The sequence below is a fragment of the Montipora capricornis genome, chromosome 1, assembly GCF_036669925.1.
Source record: "Montipora capricornis isolate CH-2021 chromosome 1, ASM3666992v2, whole genome shotgun sequence".
Classification (NCBI taxonomy): Eukaryota; Metazoa; Cnidaria; class Anthozoa; order Scleractinia; family Acroporidae; genus Montipora; species Montipora capricornis.
Window position 1 is genome coordinate 36,269,538 of NC_090883.1, and position 19,626 is coordinate 36,289,163.

The 19,626-nt window shown below is 40.8% G+C and overlaps 1 protein-coding gene and 1 long non-coding RNA gene across 2 annotated transcripts in view; one reads left to right on the plus strand and one right to left on the minus strand.

Annotated features, from left to right (window-relative positions):
• Window positions 1-124: 124 nt before the first annotated feature.
• Window positions 125-19,626, plus strand: part of LOC138040763 (uncharacterized) — a 20,801-nt gene continuing 1,299 nt past the window's right edge. Inside the window, exon 1 of the long non-coding RNA XR_011130695.1 lies at window positions 125-378. This is a non-coding gene — a long non-coding RNA (uncharacterized lncRNA). The remainder of the gene's footprint in view (window positions 379-19,626) is intronic.
• Window positions 2,104-19,102, minus strand: LOC138040743 (putative leucine-rich repeat-containing protein DDB_G0281931). Its single transcript, XM_068886423.1, has 2 exons — window positions 18,068-19,102; window positions 2,104-6,876 (listed from the first exon to the last, which is right to left on the minus strand). Exons 1-2 carry the CDS (start codon window positions 18,210-18,212, stop codon window positions 3,617-3,619), a joined length of 3,405 nt encoding a protein of 1,134 aa, XP_068742524.1. The 5' UTR covers window positions 18,213-19,102; the 3' UTR covers window positions 2,104-3,616.

Below are 19,626 nucleotides of genomic sequence, written 5' to 3' on the forward strand. Positions count from 1 at the left end.
ATGCTTATTGTGTCATTGTGTGCAAAAAAAAAAAAAAAACACCCGCCTAAAACCCTTAGGTACCAAGCCTCTTAGTTACCAGCTCTTCCGGGCTACAGTGTAGTCTGCAGACATTTGTTTTCGAAATGGCGGCTGTTTTTACAAAGCTCTTTTCCGAAAAGGTGGACTGCGAATTGGATATCCTTCCCCGCGCGATTGGTGTAATTTGCCCTGTCTGTAAGAATATGTATGGATCAATGAATATTTGGCTGGAAATTTAGGACAAATAGGAGCTTATTTCTGGGTCATAAAAGAGCTTAATTCATTGTGATCATGAAGTTTAATTTGGCTGCGCAGATCACGAATGTTATACAGGGAAGGTACGTGCCCACATGGAAGGTCAGTATGATTCTTTCTTTGTGTATTGCATACAATTATCCTTGTGTAAAGTTTTAAAAACTACCGAGAAAAACGCAACGACCACTTCTTGTACGATTCGTGGTGATATGGTAATTTGAAATTGTTTGCATAAACATTCATTTCCACATCCGGATCTCCGCGTACTGGTCGAGATAAAGTCCACACGATAGTTTTAAGCATCGAGATAGTGAAGATTGTCTACCGTTTGTAGTAGCCATTAGGCTAAAAATCTTCCTGGCCAAGCGTTAAAAAACGCAACGAGTATCAGTTTGATCAACATGAATTAATGGGTTAAGTAAAGCTTTGGTGGCCGCCTCTTAGTTCCACATCCGAACGCCTTTCAATTGGTACCAAAAGATGATGGAAAGAAACTTTCTTTCTTCGATGTCATATATTTCTTTGTTGCTCTTTAGGAGGCATCAAATTCTAAGTCTCTACATGTATTGCGCACGCGCGTTCAGAATTCCTGGCCATGCTGATGTTGATTGATGACCTTGTAATGGCTCGTAATACCATACCCTGTTTATGACAGGTTCTGACCTTGTTTAGGACAGAGGCCAGTAAAATTGTATACCCTGTTCAGGACAGCGAGGCCAAAAAACCCTACCCTGTCCAGTGTCACGTCCCCGTATAGTCCTAATAAGGGAGTCCCCCCCTCCAACCACTGTTCCCTTAGTCGCAGGTTTTTTTTGTTCCTACTAGTGTATTTCGCACTGTTCGCTTTTTAAAAACAATTGCACACATCCTGGTATTAAATATAAGGTTTCGTTTTCTTTGATACGTTTCCTGCTCTCGAGGTGGTCAAGAAGTGCACGACCATTCTTTAATGGTCAACTTAACATGTTTAGCTACCTGTTCACGGTGTGGGTTAATTTGTATCATTACTTCTGCTCTTTACAGGAAGCACACACCGAAGTATTTTTCTAGAGATTTTGGCTCTAATAAAAATAGTTGAAAATTATCAACACTATAATATCTTGCCATGCTTACAATGTTACTGATCAAATGTGTTTTGTCATCATTACTCTCCAACTGAAAAAAATTCTATAATACAAAATAAACGTGAGCGCATATTCAGGCACACGCTTGAAGAAACGAGCGACTCTCGTTAAGACCCGTTAGTTTAAGGATTTTGATTGGCTTTTCGAAACAATACCAAAGGAACGAAAGTAAGACAAACTCCAACATGGCGGTGAACTCCAAGCATGCGCAATTCAAGCGGAAGTCCGATAGTCTTGGACTTAGGGATAAGAACTTTCCAGAGTCGCTCGTTTCCCGACCGCTGGACAAGGATAATGGAGACTCTGCGTATGAGATTAAGAATCGTAATGAAGGTCCGCTAGCGCTCAGTGTGTAACCCGCCTTTAAGCACACATTTCGTGATTGAATGAAATTACCGGAAGACATGCTTTCAAATGTGGACAACAATCCTATAATCTGATAAAATTGCGTTCTAAAATCCGTCTTTAATTTTCCTCTTAATACAGGTCTCGTGTAACTTAGGGCTCAATTTTGGTGTGTGACTCCGCTCTGCTGAGAAAAGGCTTGGACTTAGGCTAATGTCCGCTTAATACAATGTGTCCACTCAATACAGGCGAGGTTTCCGCTGTACAGTGAAACTAGTGCGAATTCTCGAGATAGAAGGAAACTCGCAACAGCATGATCAACAGCAACGACAACATTTATTGATTTGATCATTTCAGCTCGAACTGATATCAGCACCAGCACCAGAAATATACTGCTCTTAACGTTTTAAAGTTATTCAGCTAAGATGTAACATCTTAAAAAAAGCAAAGAAAAAAAAGCAACAATAACTCAAAAATGCCTAGCTACATCAACTAGGAAGCACACCAGGAACCCATCGCTGGGAGCATACAAGTGGTCTTTGTTTATGATTAGACTGAGTTTCCCGCGAATATCCCGCGGGAGCCCCCATGAGCAATCACAAGTATCTGCACGTACAGAGCCGCCATTGTTTTTACTCATTAAAACTATTGTTTTGTGGCACTTTCGTTTCCGTTACCGTCCTCGTTGCCCTTATTGGCGGGAAAAGATAGTCTAAAAATAAAAGGTCCGTAAAAATACCATGAGATGGGCCCATTTTATTACTGGAGGTGTACGCTCCGAGTACTAGTGATGGAAGCACAAGGCTGTTGCCTAACAGGAGCCCGGTAGCCTGGGGCTCCCAAAGAATAGCTCTGGGCTCCTTAATTTTTCACAGCAACACCTTTCACTTCATATGTTGGGCTCCTAAGTTCTCAGCGTTTAGCTCTGAGGGCCCCTTTAAAATTTTCTTAGGCAGCAGCCTTGAAGCACGTTCATTACTTCTAAGTACTGGTGTAATGAATAGGCCATTTCCGAGTTGCTGTTTGTCTGGCTTTCGAAGTGAGTCTTGGTGCTCAACTATTGAAATGGAAATTAGTTTGATTTGAATGAGAATACGCAACTCATTTGCATTTGAATGATTGTGTACCAGGACTCGCTTTGATATCGAGGCATGCAGTAACTCGGAAATGGGCTATTGATAACCTTTTAACCGGAAATAACTCTAGTTTTTATACCGGAAGTCTATAGAAATCGCAGGCTTACTTAGACTCGTGGGAAATGTGAAACCTTACTCTTTTGTGTGTCGTGGCGTGCGAGTGAAGTAAAGTTTACTGTTGTGTTTAGTTCAATCTGTGTGATTCGTTGGCCATCGGTACGCAATCTATACAACTAGTAACAAGAAATTACTAGTCTTTTAGCTTTGAATGGTTGTGCAAATACTGCAACATTTGAAAAACAAATTACTAAAACCTAATCAACGGCGAATCCGTTTCGATTATTGTTCAGTGTTAACGTTGTTTAATGTTGCATTAACTTAGACTACCAAGGCAGAATCATAAACACGCAACTATTAGTAGGAATAAGGGACGACTGAAGGCTAGAGAAACAAATCAAAAGTCAACATCAATTGTCACCAATGCTTTGGGATGTCACTCTCCATATTGTCCACAATGCAATCAAGTGATGTGTTCTTGATCCACCCCGAAGTGGTCCAAAATACTAAACACATATTCATAGCAACAAATCAGTATCTTTTCTTCGGTCAGCTGCATTACATGTGCTTACAAAAAATTGGAAAGTCACCAAAAACGAATTCAGGTTTCTTCTACTAAAGAAAGTCACGGCTGCTCAGTTGCTGCTAAATACCATCTATGTCAACGTAGTAACCCCGCTAGCCGTTGACAGCTAGCAAATACCTTTGTTCTTCATCACTGCTCTCATCAGAGTCCATTGCATTTGGGCAACTTTTATACGAATTTTCACCGCTGCAATTGTTACTGCCATTCTTGCGGCCTTCATTTTTGCCAACAAGACGGTAAACTATACCAGCTAGCAGAGTCACAAGAACACATGTATTTATGACCATCACCAGCCAAACGAAAATGTTAGCATAGGTACTGTCCAGTACTGAAAACCTCAACACCATAAAAGACATGGACAACACGAGTAAAACCAAGGGTTCAAAGACATTCTCACGGAAAATGCGTTCGAAGATAACTTTTCTGTTGGTCTTGTGCTCGCACGGATCGCATCTGTTTATAGAGACCTCGTCATACGGCTGGAGGCACAAGTGGATGATTGCTGACGTCATCAGAACCAGCCACACTACAAACGTTTGCAAGGTGGACGACGAAGAAATCATCGACAACGCAATGGCGAGAACCAGGCGGCGGAAAAGCATAAAGATCTCGAAGTACTGACGATACTTTGGTTTGTACGGCAAATAGACAGGTCCAAGCCACACGTCAAGTTTCTCTTGCTCTTCAGGAGTCATCGATCTTCTCTGTGGAAAGAAACGAATCAGCACAAAGATGACAATCAAGGGAAACCCAATCACGTAGAACACAACTGAGACAACGCCAAGGGCTTTCAGTTTGCTGTAAGAGTGCGAAGGGCATTCTATCCAAGGCGAGTTGGGCATGTAACGAACATCCTGATCACTGTGACATGGACGTAGAATGGAAAGGGACTGCTTCACGATTGGAAAGTAGCTGAAGCTAAGACAAAAGAAGGCGATTTGGCGACATTTGAAATGAACAAGTTGCATTCTCCTTTCAGCGGGACGAAATCTATTGTAAATCAGCATCGTGATGAAATACACACCCACCATGGCTAAGCACACCGCTGGAAGTAGGAGCAAAAAGGCAAACTTCCCGACTGGAGTAAAAAGAGAAGGCAGGTCACAAGAAAGAGAGGGAAAGTATAGGTTCCAATAACTGCTCAAGTAGCTTTGAGCCTTAATAACTCTTTTAGGCCACACGTTGACACTAGATACCATGAAATCCATGGTTTGGATGTAAAACACCGTTATGCTGATTAGAGAGCGAGCAGCCTTTCCTCGGTTACTCATACACAACACGAAAACGACCAGGTTTAACTTGAAAAGCCACGCAGGTAATAACTCCAAAAGCATCATGATTAGCATGAGTAGAAAATGAATTGCAGTAACAACGAACCATTTGATTGGTCGAAGATAAAAATGAAAGTACATCCAGAGCGGAATGAGAAAGGACAAAGTAAAGATAGGAATAAAGATGTAATAGTAAGTTAAATTGCCCTTTTTGCATTTGAAACACAGTCCACCAAGTTTGTAAAACCCTTCTTGACAGCGAGAGCAAAACCTGTCTGTGTTCCCTGGATGGCAGACGCAAGAATGATTGCACGTCGTGATCAGAGATGACAATGATTGACGGCTTCCGGAGGACGAATTTGTGTCCTTTGGTGTTGTGACCAGTCGACAAGTACAGGAATCTGTAGGGTTGCATGCAGATGGTACCGAGCACTTGACAAGGTGGGTGGCATTGCTGGGATCTGGTGATGGCCAGTAGCCACCCGATACCTCCATGATGTTTGGACGCAGATCGTCAGCTGCACTGATGGCAAGTCGATGGCAAGTCGCACCACTCATACATTTCTTGCACAAACCATCGCCTCCGTAGAAACCTTCGTCGCAGACGCAATATTTGTATTCGTAAAATGTTGGATCTAAGCGAATGCGTCCATTGTTGAACGTGAGTCGTCCTTCAGGGCACGTATAGTTGACTGCTTGAGGTGGTTTGAACATAGTCAAAAAGTCAGGTTTAAAGACGTTAGATGAAGCGCTTGTCCCAACTCGCATAGAGGGATTTCCAGATATGTCTAAATATTGGAGAGAAACCATGTTTTGAATTCCTGCTGGAAGGCTACCTGTCAAGTTATTCGAGGAGACGTCAAAGTACGTCAAAAGCGAAAAATCAGTAAAAAATTTGGGTAAAGCTCCATAAAAGTTGTTATTACTTAAATCACAAGTGGAAAGTCTTCCCATGTACAGCACGTTTGCGAGTAGAGGACTTGTTATGTCGCAAAAGCTTACATTTAGAATTGAGGGGCTATCAACAAAGTTTCCTTTTTTTGAAAAAAGTTCCATGAAGCTTGAAAAATTAATTGCCAATTTTCGATTCCCTGCCAGAGAGACGTAAGACGCAGAAGAAGCACGGGCTGTATCTGGCCACGCTTTTCCTTCGTTGATTGACTCAAAGTCGTTTTGTGACAAATCGATCATATCGGCTGCCTTCAGCAGCACATCGCCTGGAATATCCCCTTTTAGTTGATTGTTGGCAAGATTTAATATACTTGGGAAATTTTTCCAGTTTGATATATTCCCAGAAATGCTGTTTCCAGGTAAAACTAGGTGTGCTAGTCTTTCCGGTAATACACGAGGCAACGTTCCGGTTAGTTTAACTCCAGATATAAACAACTCTGTTACGTTGGGAATTGCGAATATGTCACTGAGGTTTCCATGCATGTGGCCAGGAGTTATTCGAAGGTCCAAATACCGCAGCTTTTTCAGCCTAGAAATACTCTTTGGTATTTGGCCAATTAGATTGTTTCCTCCAAGACAAAGTACTCGTAATTCTGTCATGTTTCCGATATCCTGTGGTAAGTGACCAGTGAATCCATCACCGTTCATAACGCAGCCCAGGAAGTTTTGCAGATTTTTCATTTTTACAATCCCTTCAGGAATATTCCCAGAAATAGAAGCGTCATTGAACACAACAGTCAACAGATTGCTCATATTCGCAAACAGAAAGTCGCTAATGGGTCCTCGAAGAGAAGGGTTCCCTGGTGTGCAGAGAGAAAATAAGTTTCGGATTTTCCATATGTTAGAAGGAAGGAAACCGTTTAGGTTATTGTAAGCCAAGACGATAGTTTTAATGTGCGTTGTATTTCCGTGACAGGTGATACCATACCAGGAACAATGGGATGTGTTATTGGCTGAACTAATCCAGCCGCGTCTTTCGTACCATTTTTGTCCATTTGTTGAAACGTATATATCTATTAGAACTTCTCTTTCCTGTTGTGGTGTGAAAGATGTGTCCAGGTTGAACAGCGGAAACTGGTTAATACGTTTCAAACAGTCGGGTCCCTCAGCGCTCAGAAACACGTTATGATCTGGAAAAAAATGACAGTTATTCCCAAGTGAAACTTAAAATGCAAATGATCGCTCAAAGTCAATGACTCCTCGTTAATTGGAGGTTTCCTCACTGAAACTTTGCAAAGTATTTCACATCTAACAATTAGTTTCCCATCTCGACTCGAGTGCTGTGCGGGTGTGGGAACTACGACCTCGACTACTGAATGAGGGGTGAATAGTGTAACTATTATTCTGGGAAAAAACTATTAGTTGACCGGTTTACAACAGAGAAAAAGCGGGCGGAAAACTAACCAGCAATGGCTGAGAGAAACCAACCAAATATTCATTCTTCGATTAAGGGGGCTCCATCAGTCTTTTTTTTCTTAACTTTGAGGTGTATCCGTTGAAATAAGATTTTTTTACAGAAGGCAACTTTCGATTTCCCTGACACCACAAAATCTTTTCGAGGTATGATCAAAGTTTATTTTCTAGTTGGTTTCCAGGCAACAGCTGTTACCATGGCAACGGAAACACTTGACCACTCATTTTGAAAAGGTCGATTATCTGGAAATCCAGTCAGACACTTTATGACGAAACTTAAAGAGTGCAAACGACTGAAGCCCCACAGGTTGTATGCCAAATTAGAAAAACATCCGTGGGAGTGTTTACAAGTAAATTGCAGATAATTAAAGTTTTGAAGGTTGGTTTAGCTCATTCCCAAATTTTTCTTTAAGCTTTACAAGGAAATAGTAATCTTTATATTTTTCTCTTTGTTCAAGGAATTATCGTGGTAGCATAACATTTTTGAGCCTCCTAAGTAGCTGTAACTGTAAAATATTTAGGTTTGGAAATGGCTAAATTGAAAGTACGAGCAAGTCAGATAGCTCGTAATTTGCATATAAAGTTATCCGTTTTTGTACTTAATATCTCACAATCACAGCCACCTAAGAGGCTCAATGTAACTTGAAAATGCTTTGCAGCATGTAGGAGAACAAAACGAAAACTCTGGGTTCTCGTTTGGGTGTTGAGAAAAGCGAAATGGGTTAGCTGTCTTTGCTAAAGTTTTGATGTGCAAGTCTTTGAGAGAAAAGCTCGTGCTTTGGGAAAGTTGTAGTACCGTTGTCCTCGTTGCTGTGTAACTGGATGATGTATTGCCGTTGATAGTCTTTAATTTAAGAGGACTTTCCACTGGACGTGGGAAGGAAAAGTAAAACTCTCAAGGCACTTTAGGATTTGTATCTGCTTAGCCAAGCGTAGCAATTATTGCACCGATCAACTCGAAACTTCAACATCCCACCCCTCCCCCCATCCCGGGAAAAGCTCCGGGCATTTGAACTTTTGAAGATTGCATCGTTCAAATTCCCGCCCTCTCGGACCAAAATGGTGTTCAAATGCCCTATACCCTACTAAAGAACAGTCGTCGTCGGCTCCTGCCGTCTTTAATAAAGACCTTTTGAAGACCTTTTTTGTAAGCCAATCGCTCGCAAATGCTATATCTCTTCCTTTAAACTCTTCCATCTCATCCAAACACGTGTTTTATAGCTGTTAGCTACTTCGGCGCCCGAAAAAAAATCATTTGAAACTTCCGGTTCAATCTTCTCCATCGACCCCACTCAAGCAAAGGTCAAATTCCCCACTCCCCGGGCACAGAAGATAGTCAAATGCCCGGGGTTTACCCGAGAAAATAGGGGAAGAGGCTGGAGTTTCGATTTGATCGGCGCATTATTTTGTTTGAAATGGCGATGAGGGAAATTGGGCACCAGCGTTTTTGAGTCACAGACGGCAACTGGAAGTGAGGCGTTTTCTCTTTTTTAAAATCCAGCCTACACATTCAAAATACATAACACTTATTAACCCAGAGTGAGGACCATGCTTGGCTGAAAGCAAAAACGAATACAAATTTATGAAACCACTGATTAAGTACCAAATTGTTTAGCACGACGACAAAGTTAGAGTCTTCTTTTATTGGTCACGTGACCATGGGCGTGGCATAATGACGTCATATTTAGGGTCATTGGTTTACAAAAGTTGGAAAGTGACTAAAATAATGTCAAATTCTCTCAAATTACTTAATCATTACATCCTTAGCAACGCACCCAAAATACACGTCAGTACGCCCTTAAAAGGTATGTTCCCAGGGACTCTTCTCGCCCGTGATTTTTTCGTCCCGTCTCGACTGCCTGCCCCTGGGTCTCCGAGGATGTTGTAACTGTTAATTGCATTCGTGAGATAACAAATTTTCATACGAAGTTTAACCGCTTACTAACCGAGCGCGAGGGCCGTATTTCGCTCGGTCCGTACTGCCATGACCGAGGGCCAATATTCCCCAGTACGGCCCGAGAAAGCTCGGCTAGTAAGTTGTTTATTAGATGGCACTCTGATTCTGATAGTAAAACACACTTCCGGTGCAATCAATCTTTTTAGCTTTTTATCTTTTAGCTTTTTATCCTTTTAGCTTTTCAATCTTTTTATCTTTCAATCTTTTAAGCTTCTTCTGGTAGTTTCACTGTGAAGAATGACAATATTCACAGTTTTTTTCGCTGTTTTGGTTGCAAATTTTGAATTTGTCGGCTTTGCTCCAAAACAAAAATACACGGCTTGGACCGTTTCCACGGAAATGGTCCGTACTGCAAAATCCCGACCGAGAAAGAACCAATCAGAGCGCTGGGATTTGCCCAAGACTGGCTTTGCCATTTAATAAATGAGTTCGTTTTGTGGTCCACATGAGAGTGTTCGATCGGAGGACTAAAATTTGGTTCACTGCCGTTTTATTTGAGGAGAAAATAAAATTATCCCCTCAGGAAATAAATCAAGGAAATAAAGTGTGTCTTGATTTGCCTAGCCTGAGTAGCAAGCGTTCCTTTTCGACAAAAAGAGCTTCGAAACGATTTTCCGCAAACTGGCCGCGCGGAAGTTAGGGCAAGAGACCGAGGGAACGCTTGCAAGAAGACCCCCTATTTTTGAAAAACGCCCACCTTTTTATGGTTGACTTGATACACGCTGATTGACGTCTTATTAACAAATTAGCCAATAAAAGATAACCATGTTAACACATGTTGGCTTCCGACAAAACAAACCGAGGCACCGAGGAAACACCGAGTGATCAACGCAGAATTTTAAATGTTAAATTTGTAACGGCAGCTTCTAAGCCGGGTATGACTGGTTATGTTTCTTCTGAGAATTTGTTTAAACCATCGAAAAGAAACTTACGGGCAAATTCTAGCTGATATTTGCGGAGCGGTTGGAATAGAAGTTATCGAAAACAACAGCCAATTTTCAGAACTTGTAAGCAATCCGTGCGCTCGTAAAATACGAAATTTAGAAAGACATAAACTCGTACAGAGTTCGATGGGTAGTAAGTAAGGCCGTTAAATGCAAATCTCCAGCAAAGCTGACCATGAAACCATTCAAATAGGTTTAAGTTTAAACCTAACGACGATTTCAGTACGACTTGCTGGCTATTTTGTTGGTGCAGAGTGGTTGACGAAATGGATCGTACTAAATCTCCTGGAAATTACAAGCAAACCTCCTCGCTAGTTTGATAATCCACAGTACGTTTTTGGTCAAATCGTCACGAAATCGTAGATGAAATAGCAAGTAAAAGTGCTTTAAAAAATAGAGTAACTTTACAAAGGAGCCGCTTTCTTCTCATAATAATTAAGAGAAGATTTAACAGGCTGCGTAGTTGTCTTCATCTTGTCTCAATCCATGATATAGGACTCAAGCTTACATCAGGCAAGGTACGCAGAGAATTTGACGAATTTCCTCGATCCTGAAACATGTGGATTCTGATAGTTCGCAGGCATTTTATTAATTGGCGAGCGAAAAGCTCACTTCAGTTCAGTCCAAAGTTTTCGTCGACAATAAGCGCTGCCAAAGTTTTGTTAAATAACGATCGAATCTTTTGCTTTTAATGAATTACGGAAACGCCATAGCGGCTTCAGCTGACACGTAAATAATATTGAATTTCCCTTGATGGATATTGTCCAAGCAGTCCAGATTTTCATTTAAATTACAGGCTGTCATTCCCATAGAATTCACCTCAACCACTTAGTTGATCGCGTATTATGCTTTGAAATGGAGAAATCACGATGATACTCGAGAAGCCGGTTCTTCGTTTTAAGTTCTTTTATTTCGCACTCCGCACATCATGACAAACATCTGAAAAAATAAGCTTTTTCCGAATCCTGTTGGCAAAACGGCCATTACATCTATACAGTTAAAGAGATGGCGCATTGACAGTTCTTTTTTCCTTTTCAATGTGATACCCGAGACCCGATTCGCTCAGCCTCGACACACGATTCAAAACCTTCCACATCTTCCACCATTGCCTTTGTCACGCTAGAACTTAGGAGAACTAGACATTCCGTGAGGGTACACTGGGTTGCCTGTGGTACGTGCAGCGTTCCAGGCAAATTGACTGGCCCACGGGCCGATTACGGGCTTGCAAAAACAAAGCAAAAGGTAATTAAACTAGATGCTTCTGTGAAGCATACACTGGTTTGCCTGTGGTACGTTCTACAGAAAATCAGAAGGCACTGAATTGTGTGGTATTGAAATACAGCATTCCAGTCTCTGAAGAATAACAAATAAAAGAGAAGCGAGAAACATTGGCCTCTGGGCTGACATGTTGATAATTTTCAAGTTCCCTCACAACTTCTTTTCACCACAAGTGTGCCCTCTGAGCATCTGAAAGCTTTGTAATACTAAACTTCATTGAAGTCAATCCTTGTTTCGCGGGGTTAGTGTTAGGATGGGAGACCAAAACAATAAACCCCTCATGGATAACAGAAACATCTGACCGAAAATACTATTAACGCTAACAAATGCGAACTCAGCAAGGTACAGATTCTGTTAGCTTGCTTTATGCAAAACAAATATTGATGAAAAAGCAAATAACTATTGAAACACAGTTTTCAGAAAGAGCAGAAGGAAGTTTCCCAGACGGTCGATCGAGAATAAAATATTTACGACATGAAAACAACATTAATTTTGAACCGTGAATATAGAATATAAAAAGTTACGATCAGCGACAAACATTTTGGGAGATTTTTGCTACGTTCAAGTAAATTGCAAAATCGAAAGTGACATGGCCGGAATTCAGCGGGCGCCGTGATTAAGTTACCGCGGCATGTTTACTCGCCAAACAGTAAAGCATCTGTGTCAAATGATGGCAAGATAGCGGGTTTTTGTAAGTTTCTTTTTCTGTCAAGTGTTATAAAGGTTGACAATGAAATGAGCGAAGTCAAAACAAAGATCACAATCGCCCAACTCTTGTTTATGCAAAGTCAAAATTTACTCTCCAAGACGCGTACGACGTTATTTATCACCAGGTAATTCCATCATTTTGGAAATAGCAGCTACTTTATTATTCATCTGCGTCACAAGTTTTCATTGATTTTGGGGCTCATTTTGTTGAAACTCAAGCACGCTTCCAACAGGCCTGTGAACCCTTCCTGCTTACAGAGCAATACTAAAAAACTTCTCCCATATCACATTTGAACCTTAAGCTCGAAAATTCAATACACAACATGATATTATAATTCACAAAGGCAGAAAATACCACAGAATCCTTTTCCAGGGAAATATTTATTGAAACAAACAACATATTTGCTCTTGGAGGCGAATCATTGCGTGCGTGAAGACAAGAAACTCAATCGTGTCAAATTACCATGTACTTCAGGTAAATGCAGCTCACTTTGATTTCGTCTCGACGGGCGATAGATTGTTGTCGAAGTCCAGTGCTCGTCGCTTTTGAGATTCCTGCCTATTTTATCCAACTGACTTTCTATTATTGAGCTCCATAAGGGTATATTTTGTTTAAGGATCCACTTAAACGCCATTCGCGTTGCATGACTTTCGACGCCATTGCAGGCTAAGTTAATGATTCTACTGTGTCCACCAGAGAAATCTACGCATTTCCACTACCCTCTCGATCCTAAGAAAATACTCGCAGAAGGCTCTATCCACAAAGACACCACTTACCAGGGGAGTGACAGGCAAGACTTTTACCGACACGGAAAAAAAAAAAAAAACTAAAAAAAAAAAAAAGAGAGAAAACAAACAAACTAAACGCAGACCTCGACTGGGTTTGCCATGAGGCAACCCAGTAAAAACCATATAATAAACTACTTACTAACCGAGCTAGCTCGAGCCGTACTGGGGAATCTTGGCCCTGGGTCGTTTCTGTACGGACCTCGCTGCGCTCGGTCCGTGCTGCCACGACCTCGGGCCAATATTTCCCTGGCAGTACGGCCCTCGCGCTCGGTTAGTAAGAAGTTATTAAGGGGTCACCCAGAAGTCATACCAGCAGAGGCCCTTTGGCTCACAGGTCCTCACACGTTCGTACGACGAAACAGATCCTTTTCTGAGGTTAAAAACCTGGCTACTGGCCTAACTCTTTTTCCTACTTTCCCAACCGCGAGAAAACCGCGGTAAATCAGCCATCGCCAAAAAATGTTTTTTTTTCTCAAAAAAATATTTAAAGTTAGGGGGAAAAATACATCATTTTAAAGCTAAGAAAATAAGCTTTCCAACAGCATACAACTTATTTACAGACAACTGAAACATTTTAGAAAAGCGAAAGTCGAACGAAAAAATTAAAGAAAAACTGAATAACAGTAAAATATGTTTTCTAGGCAAAATTTGGTCATTTTAGCGTTGATTACGAATTTTTGGATGCAAAACTAATATTTTCTGCAATTTATCTGCTTTCTTAGACATAAATTCGACCGAAAACTGATAAGGCATGAATATTTTTAGATTTTTAGGAATAATAGATAACGTGGTTCAATGCGTAATGTGATAATGCGATAAAAGTGTCAAATTTGCGACCCATTGCTAACGGCAACGGAAGCGATCGCATTACGAATAATTAACCTCTGTTGCCAAAAACCACCCAAATAACCGGTCAGTGTAAAACGCAGACTGCAGACCAGGGATAAAATGCAGACTGAGGGTAAAATGCAGACTGCAGACTGCAGGTTAATAAAATAATAATGAAAAAAGAGTTATAAGAGTGTTAGTAGCCGTTTGTACTTTCACACTGAAACCCCAACACAGCTCCCATCGCTTTGGTTGCCCCACCGCATGTTTTAAACATGTCCGGATTTTTATCGAACTCTGTAAGAATTGAAGCTGTTTGAATCCTTGTTGTTTGAAAAAGGACAGTTTCGTTAAGTGAGTTGCTTTTAGGCAAAGAAGTCACCACCCCGTAATTCAACCGTCAATTTTGCTGCACTGAACAAAGTAATCGAGTAATTACCCAATAACTCAATTTATTTTGACACGCATGGCTACAGTACCAATAGACCAATTCGGCTAACTCAATGTTGTACCCAATTCAAATCTTTTGGGAATAAAACGTTTTGTTCCAAGTATTTCCATCTCATTTAAATGTGAATGCTTCATTGTCATGCAAATTCAACACACAAAGAATCTTAACCCCGAGAGATTTGAATTGGGTACAACATTGAGTTAGCCGAATTGGTCTATTAACAAAGGGCCAACTGGAAAATATCGACTGGACTCTGGACTGGACTCTGGACTGGACTCTGGACTGTATTTTTCAAAGGGAACATAAACGAAAAATCGAACGATGCTGCCCAGAAAATTTAAATCAAGTCAAGTTACCATTACGTGAATGTGATGACGATATATCTCATCCGTGCGCTGTCTAAAGAATGTTAGGAATGTAGTCCAATTCAATATATTCGATATGTTAAGCGCAATCTCTTTGCGCACTATTTCTACAATTGAACCAGCCAGGAAACTGCAAAGTAAGCACTTCAGTTGTTTACAGCGGTAAATTAACGTTACAAACCCCGCCACTTATACGCTTTGCTATGATTGCGTGAACGCTGTGAAAGTTTGAAGTCATCAGGTGACAATGTAATGTCGTCACGCGATCCTATCTCGTGCGTGTGCTATTTTAGGAATGTAGCGGACCACCCCAATAGTAAACATTTTTATCACGTTCCAGTTCTTATCGCACAAACGTTCATTTCACACGAAACCACGCTGATGTAATTGTACCGATAATTGTACCGATAACACTAAAAAGGTTGATGACAGTTCGTTTAACAAAGGCTACTTATTCCGAAACGAAAAGATATTCCTGATAAGATGTTTCAAAGCAAGATAATTTTAAGGCGTTGTGGCTCCCTCCCTGCTGCATAGTTTTGAATTTATCGAATGTATTGAATTGGACTACATTCCTTATATTCTTTAGACAGCGCACGCATGAGATATATCGTCGCCACAGTATTCACGTAATAGTAGCTTGACTTGATCGAAAGTTACTGGGCAGCATTGTTAGATTTTTCGTTTACGTTCCCTTTGAAAAAAAACATCCATTCTCATTCTCATTCTCGCTGGTTAATAATTAAAGAGAAGCGGTTAATCGTTATATTATTGGTTAAATATTAGCTTCGTTTAATAAAGTCCAGTCCAGGGTCCAGTCCAGAGTCCAGTCCAAAGTCCAGTCCAGAGTCCAGTCCATATTTTCCAGTTGGCCATTAACAAAGACAGAGATAACGAGGATTTTGCAACCATTTAACGTTTCAATTCAGTCGGCTTAAGCCAGTATGACTGGTGTAAAAATTTCTTATTAGGATCCTTTCATTCGCTTTCGTGTACGTTATGTTTATCCTTTAAGTTCACAAGCTCGTTTGTTTTGCAGCTGGAAGATGTAATTTTCAATTATAACCTCTCCCTAGGGGTTATCACGCATAGCTTAACCAATGAAATCCCCGCGTCCTAATTGCTCGGAATACATGAAATTCTTTGTGCATTTCGTTGCACCGAAAAAAGACAACCGAGATTATTCAGGTATTCGAAGTAATAATTGTTGGTTTTTCGATCGATTTCCCTCGATGTACCGGTGTGACAAATAATTTGGAAGATTGCAATGCATCTGGAAGCGCAAAAACAAAGCACAGATGATTTCAACGCGTACGATCGCATCCCCAAAAGGTGCAGCGACCTGCAGTCATAATAATGTGAGTTGTTGACAGATGTAAAACAGGATTGTCTTTCAAACAATCTTTATTTTATCCTTATGACTCGTTTTTTTATTATTAATATTTATTTTACCCTCAGTCTGCATTTTACCCCCGGTCTGCAGTCTGCAGTCTGCGTTTTACTCTGACCGCCCAAATAACCGATTTTTCGACGGAAAATTCATCCCAGAGGATAAAACTATTCACTGGACATGTAATAAAGGTAGATATGTTCGAGCGAAATCGAAAACAAGCGAATATTTTGACGGAAAACACAATAATGTGAGATCAAAGGAACATGTGATGAAGACACGCAATTGCGGCATCGCTTCGACAATAATCTTACCTTTTCATCGATTTTAACGCTTGAAATTCCATTCAATCCACCTTGTCTAGTCTTTGAATTCACTATTATCGCTGCCCTGCGAATCTTCAATGTTCTACATAACAGCACACTTGGTAAAAGACGCCTCGACGGCCGACAGATTGTTGTCGCCTGTCTTGTTCAGTATACAATTGATTTGCCATTTTTGAGCTTCATAAGGGTATATTTTGTTCAAAGATCCACTAAAACGCCATTTGCATTACATGACTTTCGACGCCATTACAGGTTAAGTTAATGATTCTACTGTGTCCACCAGAGAAATGTACGCATTTCCACTACCCTCTCGATCCTAAGAAAATACGCGCAGAAGGCTCTATGCACAAAGACACCACTTACCGGGGAAGTGACAGGCAAGACTTTTACCGACACGGAAAAAAATAAAACGGAGAAATTCTACCCATCTTCCAAGTGGGATTGCCGTATTGCCATACGGCAACCCAGTAAATATTTTGCTCCAGAATTTGTCACCTGTCAATCATTGTGACTGTGCCGCACCAATGAGAAGCCCCCGTTCGTGGGCGAACGAGTTTTTCAAAAATAGGGGGTCTTCTTGCAAGCGTTCCCTCAGTCCCTTGCCCCAACGTTCGCGCGGCCAGTTTGCAGTAAATCGGTTCGAAGCTCTTCTGTCGAACTAACATGTTCTCTACCTTGAATTGACGATTATCGTTAATTGTTAATTTGCTTTCAATTTACTATTATCGTTATTTCAGAACACTGTGTCCCAAGACTTGTGGTAGCAAATAAAAAGGAAAAAGTAAAAGCAGCCCCTGGACAGGATTTGAACCCGCAGCACCCACTTCGAAGGAACTGTTTTTATCCACTTAACCACTAAAGATCAACTGACTAAAAGTTTACCAAAACTAATAAGTATATATATAAAATCATTGCTGAATAATGGTTAAGTCTAAAGCTTGATTTTAAAATGGTTAGCTTTCTCTTGAAGTTTGGTAACCGACAATTTTCACTGTGTAAGTTTGCTTCTTAGCGGCTGTTAATACACGTTTACAGCGGCAGTTTTGGAAGAAAAAATTATTGACATTAATAAAAAATGACATCCTCGCAGTTAGTGATTTGGTAGTCTAGTGGTTAAGTGAAGGGGTTATTAATTACACATTCCCTGGTTCGAGTCCTGCGAGTCCAGACATTAGGGTTCTGCTTTTAAAAGAAATATGTTCATTTCCCATAATCCATATCAAGCTTTCAGTGTTCTGAAATTACGATAATAGTAAATTGAAAGCACATTAACAATTAACGATAATCGTCAATTCAAGGTAGAGAACATGCTGGTCGAACAGGAACGCTTGCTACGCAGGCTATGATTTGCCAAAGTTGACAAGAGTGCAGTTTGGGTTTTTAGTACGACCCTTCTCAATAGGCCTTTTTCGATGTATTAAAATTCAGCTTGATAGTGTGGCAGTGAGGACAAAGACAAAGGAAAGTGGATGATATGTAAATATCTTCCACATTCATTCCACCTGCACCTCCACCTGCCTCACTATCAAGCTGAATATTTGATATTTCGAAAATGGCCTATTCTGGATAACGTCTTGATTGCATGTTTTCTCCACCTGACACCTCTACCACTTCTCCATCGTCAAGTAGCCATTTACACTCTCTATTCCGTAACCTGCGATCAAGCTTTATCTTCTTTTCCGCGGGAAACACAAAAGCGGGGACAAAAACAAGATCTCAGGGTAATGGTACAAATTGGTCCTGATAGCGCGCGCGGTATCCATTCTTTTTCTTACTAACTCGTGAACGTGAAATGTAATTTACAACAACTCGCACAATTGTCCGAACTGACTGCTCGTCCGACTAAAAATAAACTAGAATGCAGTTACTTACTGTAAGTGTCCCTGGGCCACTGTGTCGATACTTTGACCGATTTAGCCTGAACTACCATCGGAGAATGGCAAAAAATCACGCATAACAGAGCAATCATCCACATCTCAAGTTGATGCCAGGTCAAAAGAGCTGGTTTTTTCCACATTTGGCTGTAGTTTCTTTTTATGTCGTAACGTAGTTTGGATCTTTAACTGTGCTATTTATGATAGTCGATCTTTCGCGTGACCAATCATAGTCTTTACCTCCCATTTGTTTAATTGAAAAGATAGTTGTAAGCGACGCATAAATTAAACCAAACGGGTTCCCTTCAACCAAAACGGATAATTGTAATGACGAATTAATCAAGTAAAAACAGCTTAGTCCTTTTCCAAGAGTAGCATCATATTTTTTGCAAAGCCTGATAATGATAGTACTCAGCTTTGATTCAAAAGGCTGCAGTTTATTTTCGAATGTCGTGAGCGAAAATGTTGTTTTGAAAGTGAAATCAGAATTTTCCCACCGGTGCTGAAATATTAATTGATGAAATCTAATTCAATGAAAGGTATGGCGTCATATTGGGGACAAAATAGGAATTTAAGCCGATACAGTTTCGGTTTAGTTTGTTTTTTGGAGCGCTATATTCTATAACCATGCGAATTTTGTTGTGGATCCTCCTGATTTTCGGTCTTTGTACAGGTTTACACAAAACGCACGAATCTGGCCTGTACAAGCTTAAGAACGTAAGAATACAGTTTGCTTCCATAACAACATTCACTCAGTTTCGTCATTTATTTACCATAAAATGCAACAATGCGTTCACTCCAGCATACAACACCGACTGTTTAGGCCTGGTTCTACGAGGTTGATGACGAAATGATTCAGCCGCGACGGTTGCCTCACTTAGGAACTGGTATACTAAGGCTAAGGCTAATGCTGACGTTGATGTTAGGGCTAACACTAACGTGTTTTAATGAAAAAACCACGCCATACTTTTTACAGTGCAACGCGCCTTACTGTGGCCACGCAACAAACTTTCACATTTGACAATTACGTGTAAATGCATCAACTTAACGACCTATGCAACGGTGTTCAACTTACAACTGTGCGACCTTAAGGCGTGACTGTCAATGAAATTCACACATTCTGATTGGCGGACAATTTCTAAAAAACTTTCTTTGGTGGCCACGGTAAGGCGCGTCGCACTGTAAACGGCAAAACGTGTTTTGTATGAAATCTCATCGCCAGCTGCTTATCATAAAATTCGTCCCACAGTGTGATGACAACTAAGGAGTAATGAATGTTTCTTGCGTGAAAGTTAAACAAAAAGCGAGTATATTGCCCGAGAAAGGACGGGGGGGGGGAATGCTACTTCACTCATGTTTGGGTATAGGGGTGCCGCCGAGGGTTTGAAATCCTGAACCTGTTTAGGACAAGGACTCGTTTTACAGCCAGGTGATCTGATGACGTAACTCGGAGGACTGGGGAGAAAAATTTTAACGCCGTATCCCACAACCGCGCGCGGGCTTATTTACAATGGCAGAGGCGAGGTTAGATCTCGTCGGGTCTACTTGAAAGTTCAT